At 38.8% G+C, this 21,788-nt stretch overlaps 3 protein-coding genes across 5 annotated transcripts; 2 read left to right on the forward strand and 1 right to left on the reverse strand.

The window, feature by feature from the left end:
- Nucleotides 1–426: 426 nt before the first annotated feature.
- adnpa (activity-dependent neuroprotector homeobox a) lies at nucleotides 427–5,188 on the forward strand. The gene is made up of 4 exons (XM_063910207.1): nucleotides 427–832; nucleotides 1,658–1,770; nucleotides 1,979–2,071; nucleotides 2,169–5,188. The coding sequence occupies exons 2-4, from the start codon at nucleotides 1,663–1,665 to the stop codon at nucleotides 4,494–4,496; spliced, it is 2,529 nt and encodes an 842-aa protein (XP_063766277.1). The 5' UTR covers nucleotides 427–832; nucleotides 1,658–1,662; the 3' UTR covers nucleotides 4,497–5,188.
- A 707-nt stretch (nucleotides 5,189–5,895) lies between these two features.
- LOC134883569 (bcl-2-like protein 1) lies at nucleotides 5,896–9,966 on the forward strand. Of its 2 annotated transcripts, none has more exons than XM_063911990.1 (3): nucleotides 5,896–6,094; nucleotides 7,108–7,738; nucleotides 9,335–9,966. In XM_063911990.1, exons 2-3 carry the CDS (start codon nucleotides 7,223–7,225, stop codon nucleotides 9,473–9,475), a joined length of 657 nt encoding a protein of 218 aa, XP_063768060.1. In that variant the 5' UTR covers nucleotides 5,896–6,094; nucleotides 7,108–7,222; the 3' UTR covers nucleotides 9,476–9,966. The 2 variants fall into 2 exon arrangements, with proteins under 2 accessions (XP_063768060.1, XP_063768061.1); XM_063911991.1 differs by having other exon boundaries at nucleotides 5,939–6,045.
- A 4,446-nt stretch (nucleotides 9,967–14,412) lies between these two features.
- gata1a (GATA binding protein 1a) lies at nucleotides 14,413–19,792 on the reverse strand. Of its 2 annotated transcripts, none has more exons than XM_063909910.1 (6): nucleotides 19,691–19,792; nucleotides 17,516–17,747; nucleotides 16,551–17,045; nucleotides 16,064–16,209; nucleotides 15,802–15,927; nucleotides 14,413–15,031 (listed from the first exon to the last, which is right to left on the reverse strand). In XM_063909910.1, exons 2-6 carry the CDS (start codon nucleotides 17,724–17,726, stop codon nucleotides 14,744–14,746), a joined length of 1,266 nt encoding a protein of 421 aa, XP_063765980.1. In that variant the 5' UTR covers nucleotides 17,727–17,747; nucleotides 19,691–19,792; the 3' UTR covers nucleotides 14,413–14,743. The 2 variants fall into 2 exon arrangements, with proteins under 2 accessions (XP_063765980.1, XP_063765981.1); XM_063909911.1 differs by having other exon boundaries at nucleotides 19,539–19,756.
- Nucleotides 19,793–21,788: the final 1,996 nt, after the last annotated feature.

Raw genomic sequence — 21,788 nt, forward strand, 5'->3', positions numbered from 1 at the left:
TAAGTACTCATTTTGCAGATTGGCTTAGATAAAATATATTTTCTGATTAATTTATTGATGCATTAAAGTTTTATCAAAACTGGTTAATGTGCAGCTAATTTGAATGACTTTGTATGCTGCAGGGTAGTTTGTGAATTTACTCCAGGTGTAACTAAAGTGTTATTGAAGTGTTGTTCATATTTCAAGTCATTATTTCAAATCTGGAAAGTAACTAAAGGTATAAAATAAATGCAGTAAAAGTACACTTTATAGGCCTACCTTTGATTTGTGTTGGGGTAGAAGAAGCAAAAAAAACGGGGAAAGTGCCTTAAAATTGTACTTCAGTACAGTACTTGAGTGAATCTACTCAGTTACTTTAAAATTAAACATTGTACCAATAAAACCACAATTAAGACCAACTTTTACCCATCCAGCCAGCGCCTGCTCAGCTCCCTGCTACGACTTCCGTCTTTCCATCGTCGCCATTTTCGACTGAGAGTTGGCTTGTTTGTAATGGATAGCGTTAGCTAGCAGGCTGGCCTGACCACCAGATCGAATACAACACTAACTTGACTTAGTCAGAGAACTGGGTGTTCAAAGTTATTCGTGTATATTGTTTTCATGGGACGTGCACCCCATCTGTCCTGCCCTGTTCTCAAGCTGAGCTAGCTAACTGCAACAGATACAGCTAACAGGCTAGCTTAGTGAGCTAGCTGTGGAGCATCAGCACCGGCTCAAAGGAGAGCGAACATCCCCCTCTACCTGCCCGTCCCGATCAGCTGATTGACGTCTTTGTTGGCCCTTTATGTATTGAAGCAGCCTGCGTAAAGCTAGCCCACAGTGGTATTCTACGGTGAGTAAATATGTGATTGAGTTGATAGTTTAAATGAAGTAATAAATAATGCTAACCGGCCATGGCACGCTAGTTTAGCTAAGTAACCCAACGTAGGCTACATCAGCGGGCAACAGAGCTAATGTTGGCTAAACAACTAGCGCTAGCACAGAAAGCTAACAACATGTGGTGTAACTCTGATTACATAATAAATAACGCCTGTTACAATCAGGGACATTTTACTCCTTATGATTCTTTGACGATGTCTTTATTTATTATGTATAACATCTCTATTTAAGATTGATTACATCTGTATTTATGTACATATGCCTAAACCCTACACCCTATATGTATATGCTTCTAAATTAGCACCTTATACAAAGATAGTTATTCATTTATATATTATTTACATAACTACAGCATTGTTCTTTTGTGTGAATTCATTGGAAACTCATGCACGTTACTACCCTTTGCACTTTCTGGTTGGATACAAACTGCATTTCTTACAATAAAGTTCAATCTAATAATCTACTCCACTACAATTTGAATATTGTACTTTGTACTCCACAACATTTATTTGACAAAAAAGTTACTTGTTACTTTCCAGATTCAGATAATGAGCTAAAACCAAATATAAATAAACTATGATTATATAATTGTACTATATACTTTTTTACTTTAATTTTAAGTAAGATTTTAAATGTAGGGCTTATGCTACTTGTAACAGATTGTTTTAAAACTGTGTTAGTTATTCTTTTACTTAAGTACATTTTCTGAGTACTTCTTTCTTCCCTGATTATAATTAAGTCCACCTCAAACTAATGAGCTGTTTTAATTTTTTTTCAGGAGAGATGTATCAACTTCCAGTGAATAACCTTACAAGGCTCAGGAAAGCTAGGAAACATGTGAAAAGAGCACTTGGTGACATTGGACTAGAGTACTGTAAGGAGGCAGCAGAGGTGAGTCTATTTTAGTTGCATTAAAGTAAAAGCTTGTACATGATTTTTCATTATTGTTTAAACATAGTTATAAGTGTGTATGTATTTAAAGCTAGTGGTGTGCTGATAATTACAAAATATTGCATTTAGTCAAATCTGCCTGATTTAATGTTAACTAATACTTATTGTGTATGATGACTATCCATAATCTTTTCAAATCTTTCCACAGGAGTTTAAAGAGTTTTGCCCTGATGAGCAATATGTACAGGCCAGTCTTTGCCTTGATATCTGCACATGGGATCCATCATATTCTAAAACACAGGTAAAAGAGATTTCTGTGTACAAGGCCTTTTCACATTCTAACACACAAAAACTACTTTTGTCTTAATGCCATTGTTTTTTTATCTGATGTTTTTTAGGAATACAGATCAAAGCCATTCTGCTGCACAGAGTGCCCGTTTTCTTCCAAGTACTACTCAGGCTACAAAAATCACTTCCGCAATGTACACAGGAAAATCTTTGACAGTAAAATTCTGCTCAACTGTCCTTACTGCTCATTCACTGCAAGCAAAAGAACTTTGGAAACGCATGTTAAAATATTCCACATACCCAAAGCAGCACGGCAACATTTTGGGAACCCACAGGGAGCTGCACTGGGAAAGAACAACAAAGTGCAAATTGATAGGATCAGACCGGGAGATGTGGAGAAAGCAATGTACTTTTGCAAAAAGTGCACGTTCCGGGACACTCTTTACAATGTTGTGAGAAGGCACATCTACAGGGAACATTTTCAGCATATTGTGTCACCATATCTTGGAATGGTTTCTGATTCATCTGTCAAAAATGGTGCTAATTCTGTCAATGGCAACAACATCCTCTGTAAACGCTGCCAGTTTACCACTCGTAGCTATGAAGCTTTAGTGCAGCATGTTGTAGAGTACCACGAGCTCATTGGTGCTCAAGTAACAACTATGATTGGACATGCTAATGTTATTGTGTCCAGGCAACAATCCTTGCCAGCTGCTTCTCAGAAGGCCCCACTGATCATTAGGGGCCACACAATTAGAACTGAACCAATACCACAACCAGTGATTGGCTATTTAAAGCCAATAGCCCCTGTTGTTAAAAACCAGTACTCCATCGCAGCCGGCAAGGTGCGCATCATACTTCCTGGGAAAAGCACTGTGGTTGAAAATAATGCTGCTGGTGTAAACACATCACAGACACAGAAGTGGAAGATATGTACAGTTTGCAATGAGCTTTTTCCTGAAAACCTCTACAATGCTCATTTTGAGAATGCACACAAGGCAAAGAAAGTGTGGGCACTGGCCAAGTACATCATGAAAATCCACAACTTCACCAGCAAGTGTCTGCTTTGCAACCGCTATCTGCCCAGCGACACACTGCTTAACCACATGCTAATCCACGGGCTCACCTGTCCACAGTGCCATGCTGCTTTCCACAATGTTGAGAAAATCATCGAACACGTCGGCAAGGCTCATCCCAATGACTTTGTTGGACCCCCTGGTGCATCACCCCTAACTTTTGATCTCACCATTAAACAAGATAAGTCTATAAACGTACAGCTTGTTGTGCTCACCTTCAACATGAAGGAGTCGATTAACGGTCAAGATCAGTCTGCTCAGAAAGTTTCAAGGCTAGCCAAGCTAACCACTCCAAGAATGATTGAAAAGAAAAGTGAAGCACTTGTTCGAAACTTTGCAGGACTGAGCAAAAAAATTGAGGTTGGGAAGACTCTGTGTCCCCTCTGTTTCACCATCCTCAAAGGTCCCATCTCCGAAGCTTTGGCCATGCATCTCAGGGAGCGACACCAAGTGCTCCAAACAATGCATCCTGTTGAAAAAAAGATGACATACAAGTGCATTCATTGCCTGGGGGTGTACACCAGTAACATGGTGGCTTCCACAATCACGCTGCATCTTGTGCAGTGCAGAGCTGTTGGGAGGAGTCAGGCAAGCCAAGGCTTCAAGTCTGCTTTGACTCTCAACTCCTCCGGGGCTGGCTTCCTCAAGAGGCAGCCACCAACGCAGGTCTCGACCGACCCCAAGAAGATGAAACTGAGCAAGGAGTCAAATATTTCCTCCACAACTGTTGGAGATCAGTCCATCCCTGACGGCCTTGCTCTTGATCCTAGTAGCTACGAGCACAAGACGTACGAGGCCCGAAAAGATTTCCTGACGGCCTACTTCAACCGGCGACCATACCTTTCGATCCGGGAAGAGGAGATGCTGTCTGCAAGTCTGTGGCTCTGGAAATCTGACATTGCTACCCACTTTGCAAACAAGCGCAGGATGTGCGAGAGACACTGCGAGTCCAGGAAGCTGTCTGTGCTGCTCGGCTTTGACATGCACGCTGTAAAGAAAGTTAAGCATGACTTGGAGTTTGTGGAAAGCACGATTGTTGGCACCTTCACGGGGAGATCTGTAGGCCTCAAGTCTGGTACTCCAAGCACAGACCAAAACAAGCAAAGTGAGACACTAAACTGTACCTTAAAACTCAGTACATGCACAGAGACAATTTCCATTGACTCAGACAGTGAAACAGAAACAGTGGATAAACCTACTGAGAATGGAAATGTTGACACAAACCAAGATGAGAATGTACAATCTGAGGAGCCAGCAAACCTGTCAGAAGAGGCTGAACCTTTGAACCCTGACGACCCCTCTAGTGAAAAGGAGAGCTCTTTGCCAGATGGGAAAGCAAATGCTATGATGACATTGTGTTAGTGTCGCTGCTAAGCAGTGTGCTTTGTAAACAGTATTTAAGGCAAACAAAAAAACAGGTCTAAAGGTGATTACAAATCACAAATATTTGGTCAAATGGCATGAGTGACTAAAACTACAATTTTCGATTTTGGCCTTGTTACATTTTTGGAGAAGAGGGTGGGGGGAATGACATATAGTGCATAAATACAGTGGAGGAAATAAGTATTTGTTCCCCTGCCAATTTAATTTAACCACAACAGTTCCCCCCCCCCCAAGCATAATGTTTCCCCCTCCGTTCTTGATGCTGGGGATGTTGTTCCTCGGGTTCAGCATTTCTCTTCCTCCAAACATGACATGTCAAGTTGTATATGGCATATAAGTGACATTGTATATATTTTAGCCATTATTCTTTTGATAGTTTCCTCCTATGTTATTCATCTTAACTGTCACAAGATTTGTTAAATGATTATTCCAACTTCACAAATCATTTATAAGTCCCACAGTGGGGAAATGTACAAAGTAGGAACTACTCGGCGGTGATTAGGAGCGCTGTTTCAAGGCTGCCACTGGAACTTTCCAACTTACATATTTTTTTCCTTTGTGACAAGAAACTGTAATAATTGTCATTTCACATTTAAAACGTGTAGGATATGCTAAATGCTTATGTACATGTTTTAACAAATATGTTTGTTTAATAAAAACATTTAAGTCTGTTACAGTTATTTTTGTGTCAGGTCTTATGGAAACAGATATTTTCTTATGTATAGAACATAATAGAGCTTTAACTGTTAGGTGGAACAGCTAAACGGGTATGTGTGAAGGTTAGAATAGAAAGTATTCTCACCTGAAAATGATCAAAACAATCTTACTTTTTTGTATTATGTTAGGTTGTGCTTAGATGTAAAGACAGTGATATAAAAAATGTAAAAAGACGAGTTGTAAGGTTAAGTGCATGTTGTCAACTAGAGGCGGATTGGCTAATCTATAATATGTTTTGATTGTAAGTATTGATGCATTAATGTGTTTATCAAAACTGGTAAAGGTGAATCAAGTTCTAATAACTGTGCTGCAGGGTAATTTGTGAATGTTTCTCCAGGTGTAACTAAAGCCTTAAGTGTTGATTATTTTCCATAATTAATCTGCAAAGTAACTTAAGATATTAAATAAATGTAGTGGAGTGAAAGTACACCATTCACCTCTCAATTGTTATGGGTAGAAGTACAAAGCAGCAAAACATTGAAATACTCAAGTACATCACAAGTCTCTCTTAATGTTAACTAAGTACAGTACTTGACTAAATGTAATTAGTTACTTTACACCACTGGTCGTTCTGGAAAATAAGAGAATTTTCTCCAGAAAACTGAACGCTTTTCCAATGAATTTATTACAACAGGGCCCCTTAATTTCCGGCCTTTCTCAGACGCTGATTGGTCCAGCAGCCGGAGGAGGCGGGACTTCTGGCTGTATAGTAACCGAATTGGCCAACCGCCAGCGTGCATCATAGTCCAGGCCATAGTCTACAGCTGCAAAAATGTCCATATTGTGTTTCTATTCACAACTACAGCTTTTAGTAAGTCCATAGCTGCACTCTGAAAGGGAAAACAACCTTTTTAGCAGTTGTAAGTATAACTGTCAAACGATGATTACCTCATATCCGTCCCGTGGATGTTTAGTTCGTGGTCGGTTTTAGATGCGTTTACTAAATATAAACAGCTAGTTAGCACGTTAAGCTAAAACTAGTTATATATCTACGTGACGTGTAACTAGAGCTGTCAAGGTGGCAGGTTGGCACACATATGTCTTCATGTACCTCTTAATGGTTTAATGCTGTTGTATTTCCCAATGTTGAGCTTGTGAGGATGCTTTGTTTTGATTATTTTTGTTAGCTTTCAAATGTTTGCGTCAGTATTCGATGTTTTTATGCATTTTTTTCACTGCCATTCCAGCCACCAATTAAGTTTCAATTCATTTAATAACAAAAGTGAAAGCTACCAACAGATTGCTGAACCGTGCAGTCAACATGTTTACTTTATTGTGTGCTAATGCAGGCCAGATACTTTATATTCATCTGCACTTATTTCCCAGAAATGATTATGTCATACTTGATGTTTTCTGTGATGTCTCCAGTTACATTTCCATGTCTTACAGTAATGAATGGAAACCAATGGCTGCAAAAACACTGTAAAAGGTTGCTGAATGTAACCAGGGGTGGAAGAATTTAAATTTACATTTAAATGACCAAAAGTAAAATTGCTCATTACGCAGATTGGCCCATTTCAGAATAATGTATATATGATATGTTTGATTATAAATATTGATGCATTAAAAGTGTTATCCCAGCTGGCAACATTGAACTAAGTTTAATTACTGTGTATGCTGCAGGGTAAGTGAATTTAGTCCAGGTAACTTATTTAAGTGTTGATTATGTTTCATATCATTAATCCAAATCTGCAAAGTAACTAAAGGTCTTAAATTTAGTGGAGTGAACGTTCAATATTTAGAAGTACAAGTAGCACAAAAAATATGAAATATTCAAGTAAAGTACAAGTACCTCCAAATTGTACTCGAGTAAACCTACTTATTTACTTGACACCACTGAATGTAACTCACTCTCCTGTCTGTATGCCTCCAGGCAGCACCATAAGGAGAAGACGCTCTGATGTGACGGCTGACAGGCTGAGAGGAATGGCCGGAGAAACCATGGGTTTTGATTAAACTGGCTGTGTGTTGGACGATCACTGGAAATCATGTCGCACAGTAACAGAGAGCTGGTGGAGTTCTTTGTGAGCTACAAGTTGTCTCTGAGGAACTACCCATGCTCTCTGCTGTGGACAGAGGAATCTGGCAGAAGGACTGAGGGAGAAAAGGCCAGCTCGGCCGCCAGCAACGGTTTGGCGGTCAATGGGGGCGACCAGCCTGAGACGGCGTCGCCCCCACCGGTTGATATAGAGCTTGTTAAGGCGGCTCTGCGGGACTCGGCGAATGAGTTTGAACTGCGCTTCACACAAGCCTTTAGTGACCTCTCCTCGCAGCTCGACATCACTCCTGACACAGCCTACCACAGCTTCAAGAGCGTGATGGACGAGGTGTTCAGGGACGGAGTCAACTGGGGGCGGGTGGTGGGCCTGTTTGCATTCGGCGGCGTGCTGTGTGTGGAGTGTGTGGAGAAGGATATGAGCGAGCTGGTGTCCCGCATTGCAGACTGGATGACCATGTACCTGGATGAGAACATCAGTCCATGGATCCAGAGCCAGGGAGGATGGGTGAGTCAGCAGGGGGGAAAGGAGTCAACATGCAGCTTTATCAATGATACTTTAACTGTCTATCAAATACAGATCGTGAGTGGCACACAGTGAGATATACACATTTGAATTATGGGAATAGGAAGAGCAGATCAGCATTTGGTGTTATCAGATTACTTGAGTAAGCCTGTAAGAAAACGGCATCTGTTGAAGGATATATTGTCCAATATAGGGCTGTCACTTTTTGAAAAAATCACAATCGATTTTTTAGGCTTACATTTTCATTGAATCGATTGTAAAATCGATTATCCACGTCTACGTTTCAATTTTCAAAATAAAGCCCAACACACGCCATTAGGACATACGTAAAGAGGGCGCCAGAGACATACAGGTCAGCATGTCTGATTATTTATTTCGTGTATAACAAACAGGAGCATTCTCGAAAAACAATAAGCAGTATGGACTGCCACAACATCAATGAGGAAAAACATTACCGCAGGCTTCTGGCTGTTTACCATTATAAATATGGAACACATTTCGCATATGCAGGCGATAGTTAAATAGTTTGAAAATAAAACTTAAAATTCACTTGAGGACTAGCCAACATAAAAAATAGGTTGAAAATATTTCACTTAGCTAGGGTGACCAGATTTGAGGTGGCGAAAAAGAGGACACTTGCGATTGTTGGGGGGTGGGGGGAAGCGCCAGTCAATTTAAGTACACGCTTAATGGTCCCAACAGTGAAAACCGGGCGTTTTCATGAATTTATAAAACCCCCCCGGACGCTCCGGACAGGACGTAAAAAGAGGACATTGTGCAATCGACTCTCGAACGTAAAGTGACAGCCCTAGTCCAATATTTTTTATATTATTGTTATTTTACTCTCGAGTTGAAGTATTGAAGTTAGATGTACAAGAAAATAAAATCTACAGTTTGTATTTTTTAATACTTGCTGACTAAAGGCTTTATCTCCAGTCAGCTTGGAGTCTCAGCGATTTTTCCAAGGAGTAATGGCCAGAAAAAATGTCAATGACCCAAAAAACTTCTCCAACAACGTATTGTGCACTTTTCTGTTGTTTGTACACTCATGCTTCATTATGTTATTAATAAAACATCTGAAAGTTACTAATATTAACCAGTACATTTTCGGATTTTATATATCATTAACATTTTTTACATCATCTTGTTGTCACCCTGCTGCAAACAAACACATATATATTAAACTTGAACTATTATAAATTTTTTGCCTTAACTTTGAAACAGTGTGTGTGTTAGAAGAACTAACATAAAAAACAAATACTGTAAATACATACACACACATTTTAAGTAAGCAAATATACAAAAAAAGCTCTAAACACAAACATGCACATTTGAAAATGTTATTTAATTTATTGCAATTTTTAGATAATCCTATTTGACAAAATGCATTATTTTAAAGTTGAAATTACATACAATTTGGTTCATAGGTGCAAAAGTAAAGAGGGAAATTTTAACCGACATTTGTAGCTTTGCTGTAGAGTACTCCTTCAATGTGAATAGGTACGAAAATACATTGTCTAAAAACTAAAATACTCTCTGGTTTTTGTTTCGCTTGTCTGAATCATTTCTGTTTTCCAGGACTGCTTTGCTGAGATTTTCGGGCGAGACGGCGCTGCAGAAGCGAGGAGATCTCAGGAGGCGATGAGAAGGTGGCTGCTAGCTGGAGTGGCGTTGCTAATGGGAGTGCTGGTCGGTGTGGTCATCACTAAGAAACGGTGAACGTGTTTCATCACGGCACCACCCTGTGTTCTGCTACGCCAACAAAAAGTAGAAAAGTTGATGTTTACAAAAAGCCCAGTCTGCTTGTGCACTGACAGAATGTGGATTGGCTGAAATCAGTTCACAGGAGTCTCTATAAAAGGTAGCTTTGTGAGCCGTAACACCTCTCACCCCGCTTTGTCCTGTATTTTTTATTATTTTTAACACAGCAAAGGTTTTCAGTTGTTAAAGGGTGTCAACATCCAGACTGGAAGTGCTTTCATTGATAAGCTAAGAGACAGTGAAACAGATTCAGCTGGTTTGATGAGGCTGTTTATTTTATTTTATCTTTTCTCCTTCGTGCGTTATCCAAGGACCAAACTTTTATTACTTACAAACTGACAGACGGAATATAAGTTATACTTCGTCTTCACTGTGTTATGCTCAGCTCCTTTTGTTGGCTGTACTGGAGTTTTAGGCATGCTTCAAAAAATAAATATATTTATGTTTTTCTTGGGTCTTTTCATTTTGGTTATGTAGATGAATCAGTAAACAGTTGGTTCATGGATGGCAAAATAATCTCTAATTTGATAATTGATTAAGATATTCTTCACGCAAGAATTCGGTTTCCCAATCGTTGAATCTGAAGATTTCTTTCTGTTCAGTTTGATATTAAAATGCCAATATTTGGGTTTCAGAGTGAAAAAAACAAGGCCTTCAAAGACATCACCTCAGACTTTAAGAAACAACTGGGATGAATAATTCTTAGTATTTCTGACACACATAGCACTTGATTATATTCTTTTTTAAATGTCCTTTTCATCACATTACATCATTACAAATCTCACATCTCAGACTTGTTCAGAGGTTAGCATTTCTAAAAGGAAACAAAACTCTAATGCAGCAAACTGACACTATCGTAAATCAGAATCACAAGTACTTTATTATTCCCACAGCAGGGAAATTTACATTTGTTACAGTGCCATAGCAGGTAAAAATAAGGCATGCAATAACACAGAATAAGCTTACATATTAGTAAACAGAACAAAAACACACAGTTGTACTCGAATAAAGTAGGCAAGTAGAAGATAAAAAAAGTAGAAACTACTCAGCTGTGAGTAGGACGCTGTAACAAGACTGCCACTCGAGCAGCGCTTGAATATTCTTGATGTAATCCACCGTTATAATCTATAAAGTAATCATATTCAGCTCAGGATGCTATCATAATATGTGCCAACAATGTACATGACAGCATACACACACATAAATGTGTTATCTCCAAACTGCAGTGTGTGGAGTTGGACATCCTGTGTCAGTTGGTGAGAAAGTGGAGCTGCAGTGTTGTCTTCTTCCCTTCAGGGGGCGCGCGTGCACCACATGTTTCCGAGGGAGTATACTGCACAATAAGCTGAGGTTGATGCATTTAAATCCAATGTATAACATAGTAGTGTTGCCATGTTTTCTGTTATTCACACATGCATGGAGTCCCCTTTCAGAGAGACTGTTGTTGGACATGACTCTCAATCACATCATGATTTTATCCATCTTCTTTTAGAGTCTCCCATAGTGTCAAAGCTCTTGATAAAAGCATCGTAGTTTACACAAACACTCAGGGCATTGCAATGCTCTGCAGGATCACACAGGCTGCATGGGAAAGCAGACGGACCTTACAGCAGCAGAGGGAGGACTGCTAACGGATGGCCTTGTGAGTGAACTTGGCGGCCTGTGGTTCCTAATCTATCCCCGTCATTTGTTGCCATTTCCCCAGAGCAGAGCCGGCGGTCACAGCAGCAGATAACCAGCAGATAGAGACAGTTCATTTTTTTATTTCATGGCTTTCCTTTCCTTTTTTTATATAATTTATTATGTCTCTTGTGAAAGTTTTACCATATTTCTTTCTTGGGCTGTCTATAGTTTGAATGTTTCTTTAGTAAGACACTGAATGGACAAACTTCAAATTCATGATCTGGTCAATTTTGCAAGTTTGGTAAATTTTTCTTCCATAAGATTAGTGAAAAGTAAAAATCTAAAATACACAATTAGCATCTGTAGATTTCTCCTAAATACAGAGAAAGTTAGCATGTGTATATTTAAATCAAAAATGTTGGAAAAAACTTTTAATTCATTTTATTGAAATAACTTTTCATACTTTTCATATTATTATTCATTAACTGATTTATAAGACATTTAAATCTTAAAAAATTCCTAAATGTATGCACGTGTGACATTTTAGAGATTGTACAACCCCCAAAAAATGTCTCATAAATTTTACAACTACAATATTCAAATCTTAGAACAAACGCTATTTTCTAATGACATTTTTGTGTAGTTCTCTTTCATATATCATTCATAACTTGATTTTAAAAAATACTCTGATCCTGATCAGGAAAGCACAGGTTCGATCCCGATTTGACCGCCACTGTAGTCAGCATGTCCTTGGCCAAGACACCTAACAGTAAATTGCTCCTGTGTATTGTCCACAGTATTCAATGTATTACATGTCTAATATATGTAATATTGAATGTAAAGGGCTTTGAGCACTTCGAAAAGCGCTTAAATAATTTGATGAGATAACGTATTGGTTTGAAATTAAACATTTCAAAAACTTAGTCTTAGTGAAAGAATTAAACTCTGGAAGTTTCATGATGACATACTGTATATAAGTTAAATACTATTCATCATTCACCTGTAGTGATGTAGGGTAAACTTTGGGCAAATGTGGTAGTTGCATTCACATAGAAAACCCTTCGTCTGACTCTGTTACATCACATGATATCGATACATTCATTTCCCATCACCACAGTCCTGAGGGTATCATGGGAAATACGCATGAGAACACTTACAGTATGTTGGTAAGTGGACTGCAAATAAAATGAGAAAATATCACAAATTACATGGTGTGTGTGTGTGTGTGTGTGTGTGTGTGTGTGTGTGTGTGTGTGTGTGTGTGTGTGTGTGTGTGTGTGTGTGTGTGTGTGTGTGTGTGTGTGTGTGTGTGAGTGGACGGGACGCCCAGATGTTCACAGGGCTATGCAAGAATAAAAGTCCTATTTCTTCTTGAGGTCTGCAGTGAAGCGTGGACACATTTGCTGAATATGAAAACACTCTCAGTGTGTGCCCACAGCTTCTGAAACTTGACCGAAAGTTCACCTGACCTTAACGTGACTCATTTATTTTGAAACAGTGAGGGAAAGTTAATCTTTATCCTTTCTTTTATAACATCTTCCTTAAAACCAATAAAGATATCAATCTGTGAATTAGTGAAGTTGACCTACAGCAGTCCTTTATGTGCCTGCAGATAAAACCAAATGATTTATTGCAACCGTTTGGTGTCATGTCCTAACACCTAAAGAGGGCACGGTGCCCCTTGCTGCCTAACCGTCAGGGAGTGTGAGGGTGGTGTTTCCAGCAACAGGTGGATGTTTGTGGGTCTGTGGCCTCAGTGATAACCTATCAGTCATCTCCCAGATCCGAGCGGCAACCCCAGCCCTGCAGCTCAGCTCAGCACAACACACTGCACATATGCATTTAAATACCCTGCATTGCTGAGGAGATGGTGTAAAAGGACATGAAATGTAACGTGTTCCTTTGCATTTATGGATGTACAGTTATCTCATAGAGCAAAATCCTGTGAAAATCTTATCATACAGTACGACATGATGCTCAAGTTTGATCAGTGATACAGTTATCTCTCTTTATAATGGAAACTAGAACCTGAATGCCCCATCTCATTACTGCATTTCATTTTTCTAAAGTTAAAATAAAACAGCTTTGAAAAAGTTAAAAAAGGTTTCAACTCTATCTTTTTATTATATGTTTATTTTCTTTCTTCTAATTTTGAGGAAGATCATTCCTCTAGTGCATCATTTTGCATTTTTTTTACCTTTGCGTAAGTAAGATTTTAAATACAGGACATTCATTTATTTATAGTTTTACTATATGGTAAAAGTGATGGTGGTGTTACTACTTTTACTCAAATACAGGATCTGAAAAATGTTCAATATACTCAACTCCATGTCTTTGGAAAGTAGCATTACCACATGATTAAAGTACTTCACACCTAAGTAAAAGTACAAACAGTTTAGGTACTCATTGTGCAGAGTAGCCTATTTCAGAATAATATATATCATATCTTTAAATAATAATGAGTTCACAATAATGTGTAAGTGTCTGGTGAATGTGTGGCTATTATCAAATACCTATATATATGATGCTGCTCAGCTGTATTCAGTGTAATAATTCATTGGGGTTTCTATCTATAACGGTGGATAAATGTTGGGTAGTAAACGTCAAAATGTTCTCTCTTCGATGTAATGCAGTGGAAATATAATTTAGGAATACATGAAAATACTTGAGTACGGTTTTTGAGTAAGTGTAGAAACTTTCCACTTCTGTGTGGAAGAAATATCAAAGGATGTCAGAAGCTGTGATGTCATGAACCATTACTCAATAAATTCTCAGTGACTCTCACGAGAGTGGAAGTTTTACGCTTGAAAAATCCCCCTAACATTAATAACAATGTACACACACACACACACACACACACACACACACACACACACACACACACACACACACACACACACACACACACACACACACACACACACACACACACACACACACACAATAACAAGTGTGTGTGCATACATGCGTGCGTGCGTACCTGAAGCTCATTCACTGATAAGCTGCATTTAAAACCCAGGTTAAAGTGTTTAAGCACTTTAGTTAAGGGTTCGTCCCTTCCACAGAATTTGGAGAATTTGCATAAACCCGCTATGCACAATGACTCTGTCAAAGTGGAGCGTTCCTGCACAAAGAGACTTTTATACACCTCAGCAGGGGAGGACAATACACCCACTCAGGAGACCTTTCTGCGGTCAGGTCACCGAGCTAAACGGATAAAGTGAGAATTCAAATTACATCCAAAACAAAAGCCCTCATAACTCCCAGCAGAATAAGTCACACGTTTTTTATTTCCTCTGACGAGTTATAGATTCATGGATACAGAACAAACACAAAACTTAATGTCATTAATAATAATCAAAGAGGGCATAAGTACATTTGTATTTACAGTTGACTTAATTCCCTTATCAGTGTGTTTACACGTGCAGCAACTTCCGTAGAGTGATCGTATCTGACTTCAAATTACATCATCAGATAAAAACAAATACAATACAATGAAAAATAAACAGAAAACTTCACAACCACTGTAGAAACGTATATGTACAAATTCACACAAATAACTGGCCACTTGCTCAAAATATTACTGCTCCCAGGGGCCTGTTTCTACACCATTGCGGGCATCATACCATTGTTGAGGTGGTGTGTGTACTGTAATGAGTGTGAGGGGTGCAGCGGTGGAGGTGTTTGCATGAGGTGGGGTGTGTGGCTGTAGGTGAGGAGGGAACCGGGGCCGAGGGAGTATGGACCGCAGTTGTCGTCCATGGAGGGGGGCTGAGGCCCATCGGAGTACGACTCAAACATGGCCGCCTTCTTGCTCTTCTTGTTCTTGTTGGACACCTTCCTGTTGCGCGTCTGGATGCCCTCCTTCTTCATGGCGAGAGGCCGGTTGACCTGGGAGGAGAACCAAATCAGAAATCTATTTTTATTTACAAATATATGTTGGGTAACGTGTTGTGCTGCACTTTAATTATGTTGTAAAAGAAGAACAAAGTCATGTGAAAAAGGACACTAAGTTAACTATACTAAACATGGTTCCTATTGACAGGAGACAATGAACTCTTGCCACGGAGATGCAAAAGGACCCATCACCTCTTCTACATACTGTAGAAGCAACAGTTTGTTGTTGTTTAGCCTTTTTTCAGTTGTTGTTTTGTGTTTTTATGTGTATTTTTTGCATCTCTTCAAAGTCATGTGTGTCTCTTTGTCGTCATTTTGTTTTCGGTTTAGTCATTTGATATTTCCTTGTAGTCATTTTTTTTTATATATCTGAAGTCATCTGTGGCTCTTTGCAGCTGTACTTTTTTTAATCTTGTTCATCGTTTTCTGTTTCTTTGCATTTGTTTTTTGACTACTTTGAGGTGATTTTGTGCCTCTTGACAGTCTGTTTGTGTCTCTTTGTCGTCCCTTCAAAGATGGTTTGTGTCTTTTTGTGTGATATTTCGTAGGTAATAGCCAACATTTTTCTGAACTAAGTATTCACACAGAGTTTAAATATTGGTTATATATTGTGAACTGGATCCCTGGATGTATGTGCCTACACCTGGCTATTATATTGGGGCTTCTTTATATTAAAAGTATTTAAAACTGACTGTTATTCAAGTAAGATGTTGACTGCGGGAAAAAAGGACAAAAAAATGGTTTTACCCAGATGACTAACTCACATTGTGCAGTTTGAAGTAGAGTCCACAGGCGTTACACACAGGCTCTCCACAGGCGTTGCGCCTCCACAGTGTTGTTGTGCTTGTGTGACAGTTGGCACACACTGTACCTGCCCGCTTGCTGACAATCTGGAGCACAGAAAATAAAAGATCTGTGTTTGGCAATGATTCAGTAGCCTGTACGTTAAATATTTCCTAAATTCAATGAAGCGATCATTTGTTAGACACACAGAAAGGTGTGCTGCTGCATCCTCTTGGGTCTTACCAGTCTCTTTTTGGGGCGGATCAGGGGTCTGTTTTGGCCATTCATCTTGTGGTACAGTCCACAGGCGTTGCACAGGTAGTGGCCTGTACCATCCCGGCGCCACAGAGGGGTGGCTGTGGCTCCACAGTTAACACACTCCCTGGCCTCTGTTCACGATCAACAGTACTCAGTTATTACTCAATAATGTAGTACCAGAAAGGACTAACACATCCAATCATATCTCACGATCATTAGCAGATGGATTTAACCAGTTGTTACCGAATAGTAGATTATTTTAAATGTTTTTATTCTATTTGTTTATCTTGTTTAAAGAAAAAATCATTTTTAGACCTGGAAATTTTGACAAGGAAAAATAGATTTCTGGAGGAAGGCCACGTGACCTAATGTCAAGTTCCAGAAGAGCCCAAAATATTGTTTGTTCAAACCTTTTAAAGAAGACAAACAGACCAGGAAAACCTCTCTCCAACGAATATAAGTGTATTCTCACCTGGAGTGGATATCCTCATCTTGTTGCGGAGTTTCGGGGAAAAGGAGGGGTTGATCCAGGCCCCTGGTCCAGAGTAAAGCCCTGCAGAGTTGTAATCCTGCGGACCGGTCATGTACGAGCTGTAGGGACTCAGCATGTGTGTGTGTGATGATGAAGTGTACACACTCCCAGCAGCAGGAGTTAGATTCAGAAAGCTGCTGCTGACCCCCAACCCCCCGAGCGGGCTCAGGCGCTCGGCTTTCATGGCCTCCTGGAGCCGGGGACTCTCCCTGCCCTCTCTGCCCGGGGACCCGTATCCGTCCCTGGAGGTGGTGAAGGAAGAGGTGAGGCAGGGGGTGTAGACGGAGGTGGGGACGTGGGAGTGCAGCGGGATCTTAGAGAGCGGGCTGCTGCTCCAGGAGGATCCCGGGGGGTTGTAGGGGGAGTGGCTGCTGCCGGCCCCATCCAGCAGCTGGAGGTTACCCAGGAGGCTCGGAGAGGAAAACACCTGTCGGACTTTGGGGGACCAGAATTGTTCGGATTAGATTTCAGAGATTACTTTACTGTCCATTAAATTAACATATAATGGAAATGTGTCTTTCACTAAAAGCTCTGAAAAGGTATTATGTCAACAGATTTCACACAACTGTATTAGGTTAATTAAAAGCAATAATATTAAGTATAAATAAGATTTCAACTAACCTAATACAGTTACATGTGAAACTTGTTAACTTAACATACTTCATTAATTACCATTAAAATATCAGCTGTATTAAAAGTAATTTACTATACATTAATATACAAGTTGTTAAATTAGGGTAGGGTGTTGGTGGCAGAGTGCCCTATGAGAATGATACTCAAGGTTTGGAATTGGGGGCTTCATTTTGAGTCATGGTGTGTGTGTGTGAGTGTTGGAGGGGAGACTCATTAAAAGAGGCTGATGTTTAGGATGGCCCTTGATGGGCGACAGCGAAAGGATTACTGACCCGAGCTGTGTCTGTAGTTGGGAGGCGCTCGACTGTGGCTCGGGGTGGGGAAGAAGGAAGGCAGGCCGGAGTAGTCTGGTTCCTGGCCGGAGAAGAAGGCCTCCCCATCTTCTCCTGGATGTAAGAGGCCCGGCTCAGAGGAGAAACCGGCCAGAGGATCTGAGCTGAGCAGAGCCGGAGAAACCCAGTGAGACTGCTCTGAATCCTCCATTATGACAGATAAAACCTCAACCTAAAGCATTACAAAAAAAAGACATCATAAAGTGAATAATGCAAAGGCTCTATGTGCACCTTATGCAGTATTCTTATGAAGCTTAAAATGTATTAAATGCATGTATTTGTACAAATTATACAACAGTTAGATGTTAACAAAAGACAAAAAATAAACTTATAGCACAACCAGAGCATGGAGAGGGAAAATATTTAATTTGACAACTCAATTTACTGTATTAAACATAACGTATCTTTGAGTTTAATTGAAGTAAAAGGTCAATTTTGTGTGTCAATGTCATGAATGAGCTCCTGATAACTAAAGTGTTGAACTTCTCCTTTACTGTATCTAAGTTTCTCTACTGCCAGACAAAGCAGCAATCCATCAACCAGAAGGCTTAGTCTTTCCAATCAACTTAAATTAACACAATCTTCTTATTTGTTTTATTTGCAAGGTCATTTTTCAGAAACATAAAGCCTATCAGACTTTCTTCTTTTTTTCGCAGAGTCATAATTAACTGTGTTTGATTGACTGTCCCTTTGATTGCATTATCTCCCCTTCATAACAACCAATGCAACTTGAAGTTATCAGGCATCGCGATCTCTCGACAGCAGGTTTCTTTAAACTTCCTTTTCTAGGATCCTCATTTGACTGTGGCTGAAAGTTAAAAAACTTAAAATAGCCAGGTCTATAAATGTAGTGATGCAGCCAGTGACCATACAGTTACTCAGCGGCCTTTCTACTGTAGGTGTACCAGTTAGAAGAATGCAAAAGATATGCCCTCTGGGACACACCATTACAGTACAGGGGTGGACAAACAGACTAAAAAAAGAGTTGTGTTCTAAGTGAAAGTATTGGTGGTTACTTCTTTCCTGTTTTAGATTATATGATGTTTTCACACCTCTCTATTTGTGAGGGTGTTCTTAATCAAGTAATGCTGAATAACTCACAAATAAACCCCCATTTATGACACCGTTTTCTGTCCAAGAGATGAAAACCTAATTTGCTGCCCTTAAAATATGAAAAATGACAGCTTAACTGAAGAAATTATGAAAAAACACACGGAAATGTCTCAGCCATATGCCAGAGCGAGGCCGCTGTTGCTCCATATCTTTAGAGGAAAGAGAAGAGGAAAGACAGAGAGGCTGATAGAGGCTGATAAAGTCTGAGAAAATCTGATAGACCGCGATATTATAATGCTAAATATATCCACTGATACTACAGGAGCTCATATTCTCATCTGATTAATAGAAATCACTTGGACTAGAAATGCGACAAATGTTCAAATACGGCAGGGCGAACATGGAGACATTGTACAGAGAAACAGAACAAATAGGCACTTTTTAAAATATGTAATAATGTTTAAATAATGCAGCTTTTTTTATGTGAAGAGTTCATTAGCAAAGCAAAATAAAAATCATTCCTAAAATAAAAACAACAACATTTGTTTAATTAATACCTTGATTGCAGACAAACACAAAATAATATTTTAAAAATGAATAAAAAATACTTGTTTCAATTTGTTTTGGTAAATTAACTTTTCAAAAAGGCCCAAACAAGAACTTAAATATTAAATACAAATAATAATTGGTAAACATATGGTACAGTTATTATTACTTATAACACCAACATTGATATTTAATCGGATGTTTAATTGATTTAGTCAACTAAAAGCATGATGAAGAAGGTTAATGTTGATCTTAATTGATTTCATCACTAATTTACACAGGCCCCAGAAATATGATGAAAAAATCAATAAATGAATACAAATGAAATGCTAGTGATATTGTCCCCCTACTTCAAAGACCTCACCTCTCGTACTTATAGAAGTCAGATCCAATCAAGCAATAAAGGCTGTGAAACTCCAGAAAGCTGTTTGAAGTTTTAAATGCCTATGTTTTTTTTATCAAACTCTTTACTAAATAATCTGGATGATATGCTGGTGCCTCCACAGGGTCACCTACCTGAGTGTCTGAGAGATGAGTGGGTGAGTGGATGAGTGGAGCTCCTCACTAAAAGGTTGAAGACAACAAGAACAAACTTCTCCAACCGGCAGCCAAACTTAGGGCTCAGAGACCGTGGGAGGGGTTGGGGGGGACAACTTTTCAAAAGACACACCTCTTTGGTCCAGAGAGAAGAAAACGTATATGAGGGGTTGGATGAAACATAACTGTGACTGTGTAATTTATTCAACACATAATGTTTGTCTTATCAGAGACTTATGGTTATTACAGGAAGCGCGAAAGGCTAAAGGCTAAATCCTTCCTGTAATCCGTGAAACAAACCCTATTTTTTCTCCTCTGTTATTTAATTTCGTATTCATATAAAAAAACTGCAACTGCTTTTTGTTCTACTTCAATTGTATTTTTATGTCCTAATTTGTTTAATAAATTAGTTTTTGTGAACTAAAAAACTAATTTATTACTATTAATTAATATTTGTATTAATATTTGTCATGTGTTAATTCATTCTGTAGTTAAATGTATAAGTACTATTTAGTTTTACATTTATTTATTTATTTTGTACATTTATATATAATAAATATATATTTATTTTTATTGAATCCTTTATATATGTTGGGCACATGGTATGGCATGTACCAAACCTAATGTATTACTTTTAAATTAATTATTTATTTAGTTATTTAATCTAGTAATCCACTGCATAAATGCAAAACAAACAAAGTAGTTTTTGTAATAATTTTTCTTTTTGTTTAATACAATTATTTTGAGATACTGGTGACATGGCGTGTCATGTACCAAACATAATTTATTACTATACATTTAATTAATTACAACTGTACAGAAAGTAAGGTGTCACCTTTAAATCCTTCCTCCAATCCATGAACCAAACCTAATGTATTGATTAACTATTTATTTATTTGTTTTTTCCTCTGTCTTTTAATTTTGAAATCAAATGTAAAACAACATATTATTTCATTATTTGTTTTTATTTTATCGTTATTTTATTATTTATTTATTTTTAACACCTTTTTGGGGCCCTGTAGTGGGATTGGGTGGTTGGGTATATATTTCCTTTTTATTCAGTGAGTGAGGGTTTGATTACAGCATTTCAACATGTTATGGGGATATAAAGTATACAACTTTTGGATACTTCTTTAACTCCAGTAATTTAAGAAATACTATCTTCTACTCTGTCTTTATGAATGTGTGTGTGAGGCAGTGTAGTAACGATAACATGTTTGAGGCTCTGATAATGCCCAGGGAGAAGGTATATAAAGCATATCAGCTCCAAAATACAACCTTTATCAAACAGCAGACTCAGTAACATTTATTAGTAAGCCTTTAGTGTTTTCCCAGATGATGCACACAGGAAAGTAATATTAAGAACACCATGCAGTGCAGAGCAGGATGGGAGTTTTTGGTCTGTTGATGAAATGTGCATACAGCTCCTGATAAGAGCGAGCCCACATGGAAAAGACTCGCGCAGACATTTGAACAAAGAGAATATAAAATGCAAAGGATCAATTTCTTTGTGGTGCGGCAAAGCTTAGAGTGGAACACAGTAATGCAAATCGTGTGAGGAGCTGCAATCGTGGGGGAGAGATATGGCCTGGCCTCAGCCCAGCTCCACACAGGCTGACACTGTGCCGTCATTTGGTAGTCAAAGCGGCTCCCAAACTTTCCTCTCTCTTTGTCCATTTACAGTTTTCAGGGAAATCAGGGGAGGAAAAACAGTTGGGAAGAATTGATGCACTTTTTTTATGATGCAACACTGGATGTATTTATGCCATTTAAAAAACCTGCTCCAGTTAAATTACAATGACATCTTGATACGGCGGTGAGCTGGCCGGAGTAACTGCATCATTTGTGTCTGATGCAAATCGGTGATAACTGTGAAAGAAAAACTGTTTATTGAGCCACTTGTTTCCTTAAAATGTTCCCACTGTTTATAGTTACTTGGTACAGAAAACAGTAGAAGTCAGTGCGGTCCGAGTTCCAACAACATTTAATCTCCTCTTCATCAGGAAGTCTGGAGGATTAAGATACATTCTATTAACATATCACAGAAAGAAACTGCATTTATAATTGTAATCAGGTG

The sequence above is a fragment of the Eleginops maclovinus genome, chromosome 20, assembly GCF_036324505.1.
Source record: "Eleginops maclovinus isolate JMC-PN-2008 ecotype Puerto Natales chromosome 20, JC_Emac_rtc_rv5, whole genome shotgun sequence".
NCBI lineage: Eukaryota > Metazoa > Chordata > Actinopteri > Perciformes > Eleginopidae > Eleginops > Eleginops maclovinus.

Bases quoted from the DNA above. Each gene is read 5' to 3' on its own strand.
- adnpa (XM_063910207.1), top strand. From the start codon at position 1,663: ATGTATCAACTTCCAGTGAATAACCTTACAAGGCTCAGGAAAGCTAGG. The intron at 1,771-1,978 runs GTGAGTCTATTT...ATCTTTCCACAG, and splicing joins ACTGTAAGGAGGCAGCAGAG to GAGTTTAAAGAGTTTTGCCC. The intron at 2,072-2,168 runs GTAAAAGAGATT...GATGTTTTTTAG, and splicing joins CATCATATTCTAAAACACAG to GAATACAGATCAAAGCCATT.
- LOC134883569 (XM_063911990.1), top strand. From the start codon at position 7,223: ATGTCGCACAGTAACAGAGAGCTGGTGGAGTTCTTTGTGAGCTACAAG. The intron at 7,739-9,334 runs GTGAGTCAGCAG...TCTGTTTTCCAG, and splicing joins TCCAGAGCCAGGGAGGATGG to GACTGCTTTGCTGAGATTTT.
- gata1a (XM_063909910.1), bottom strand. From the start codon at position 17,726: ATGGAGGATTCAGAGCAGTCTCACTGGGTTTCTCCGGCTCTGCTCAGC. The intron at 16,210-16,550 runs GTGAGAATACAC...GATCGTGAACAG, and splicing joins GATGAGGATATCCACTCCAG to AGGCCAGGGAGTGTGTTAAC. The intron at 15,928-16,063 runs GTAAGACCCAAG...TCTGTGCTCCAG, and splicing joins TCCGCCCCAAAAAGAGACTG to ATTGTCAGCAAGCGGGCAGG.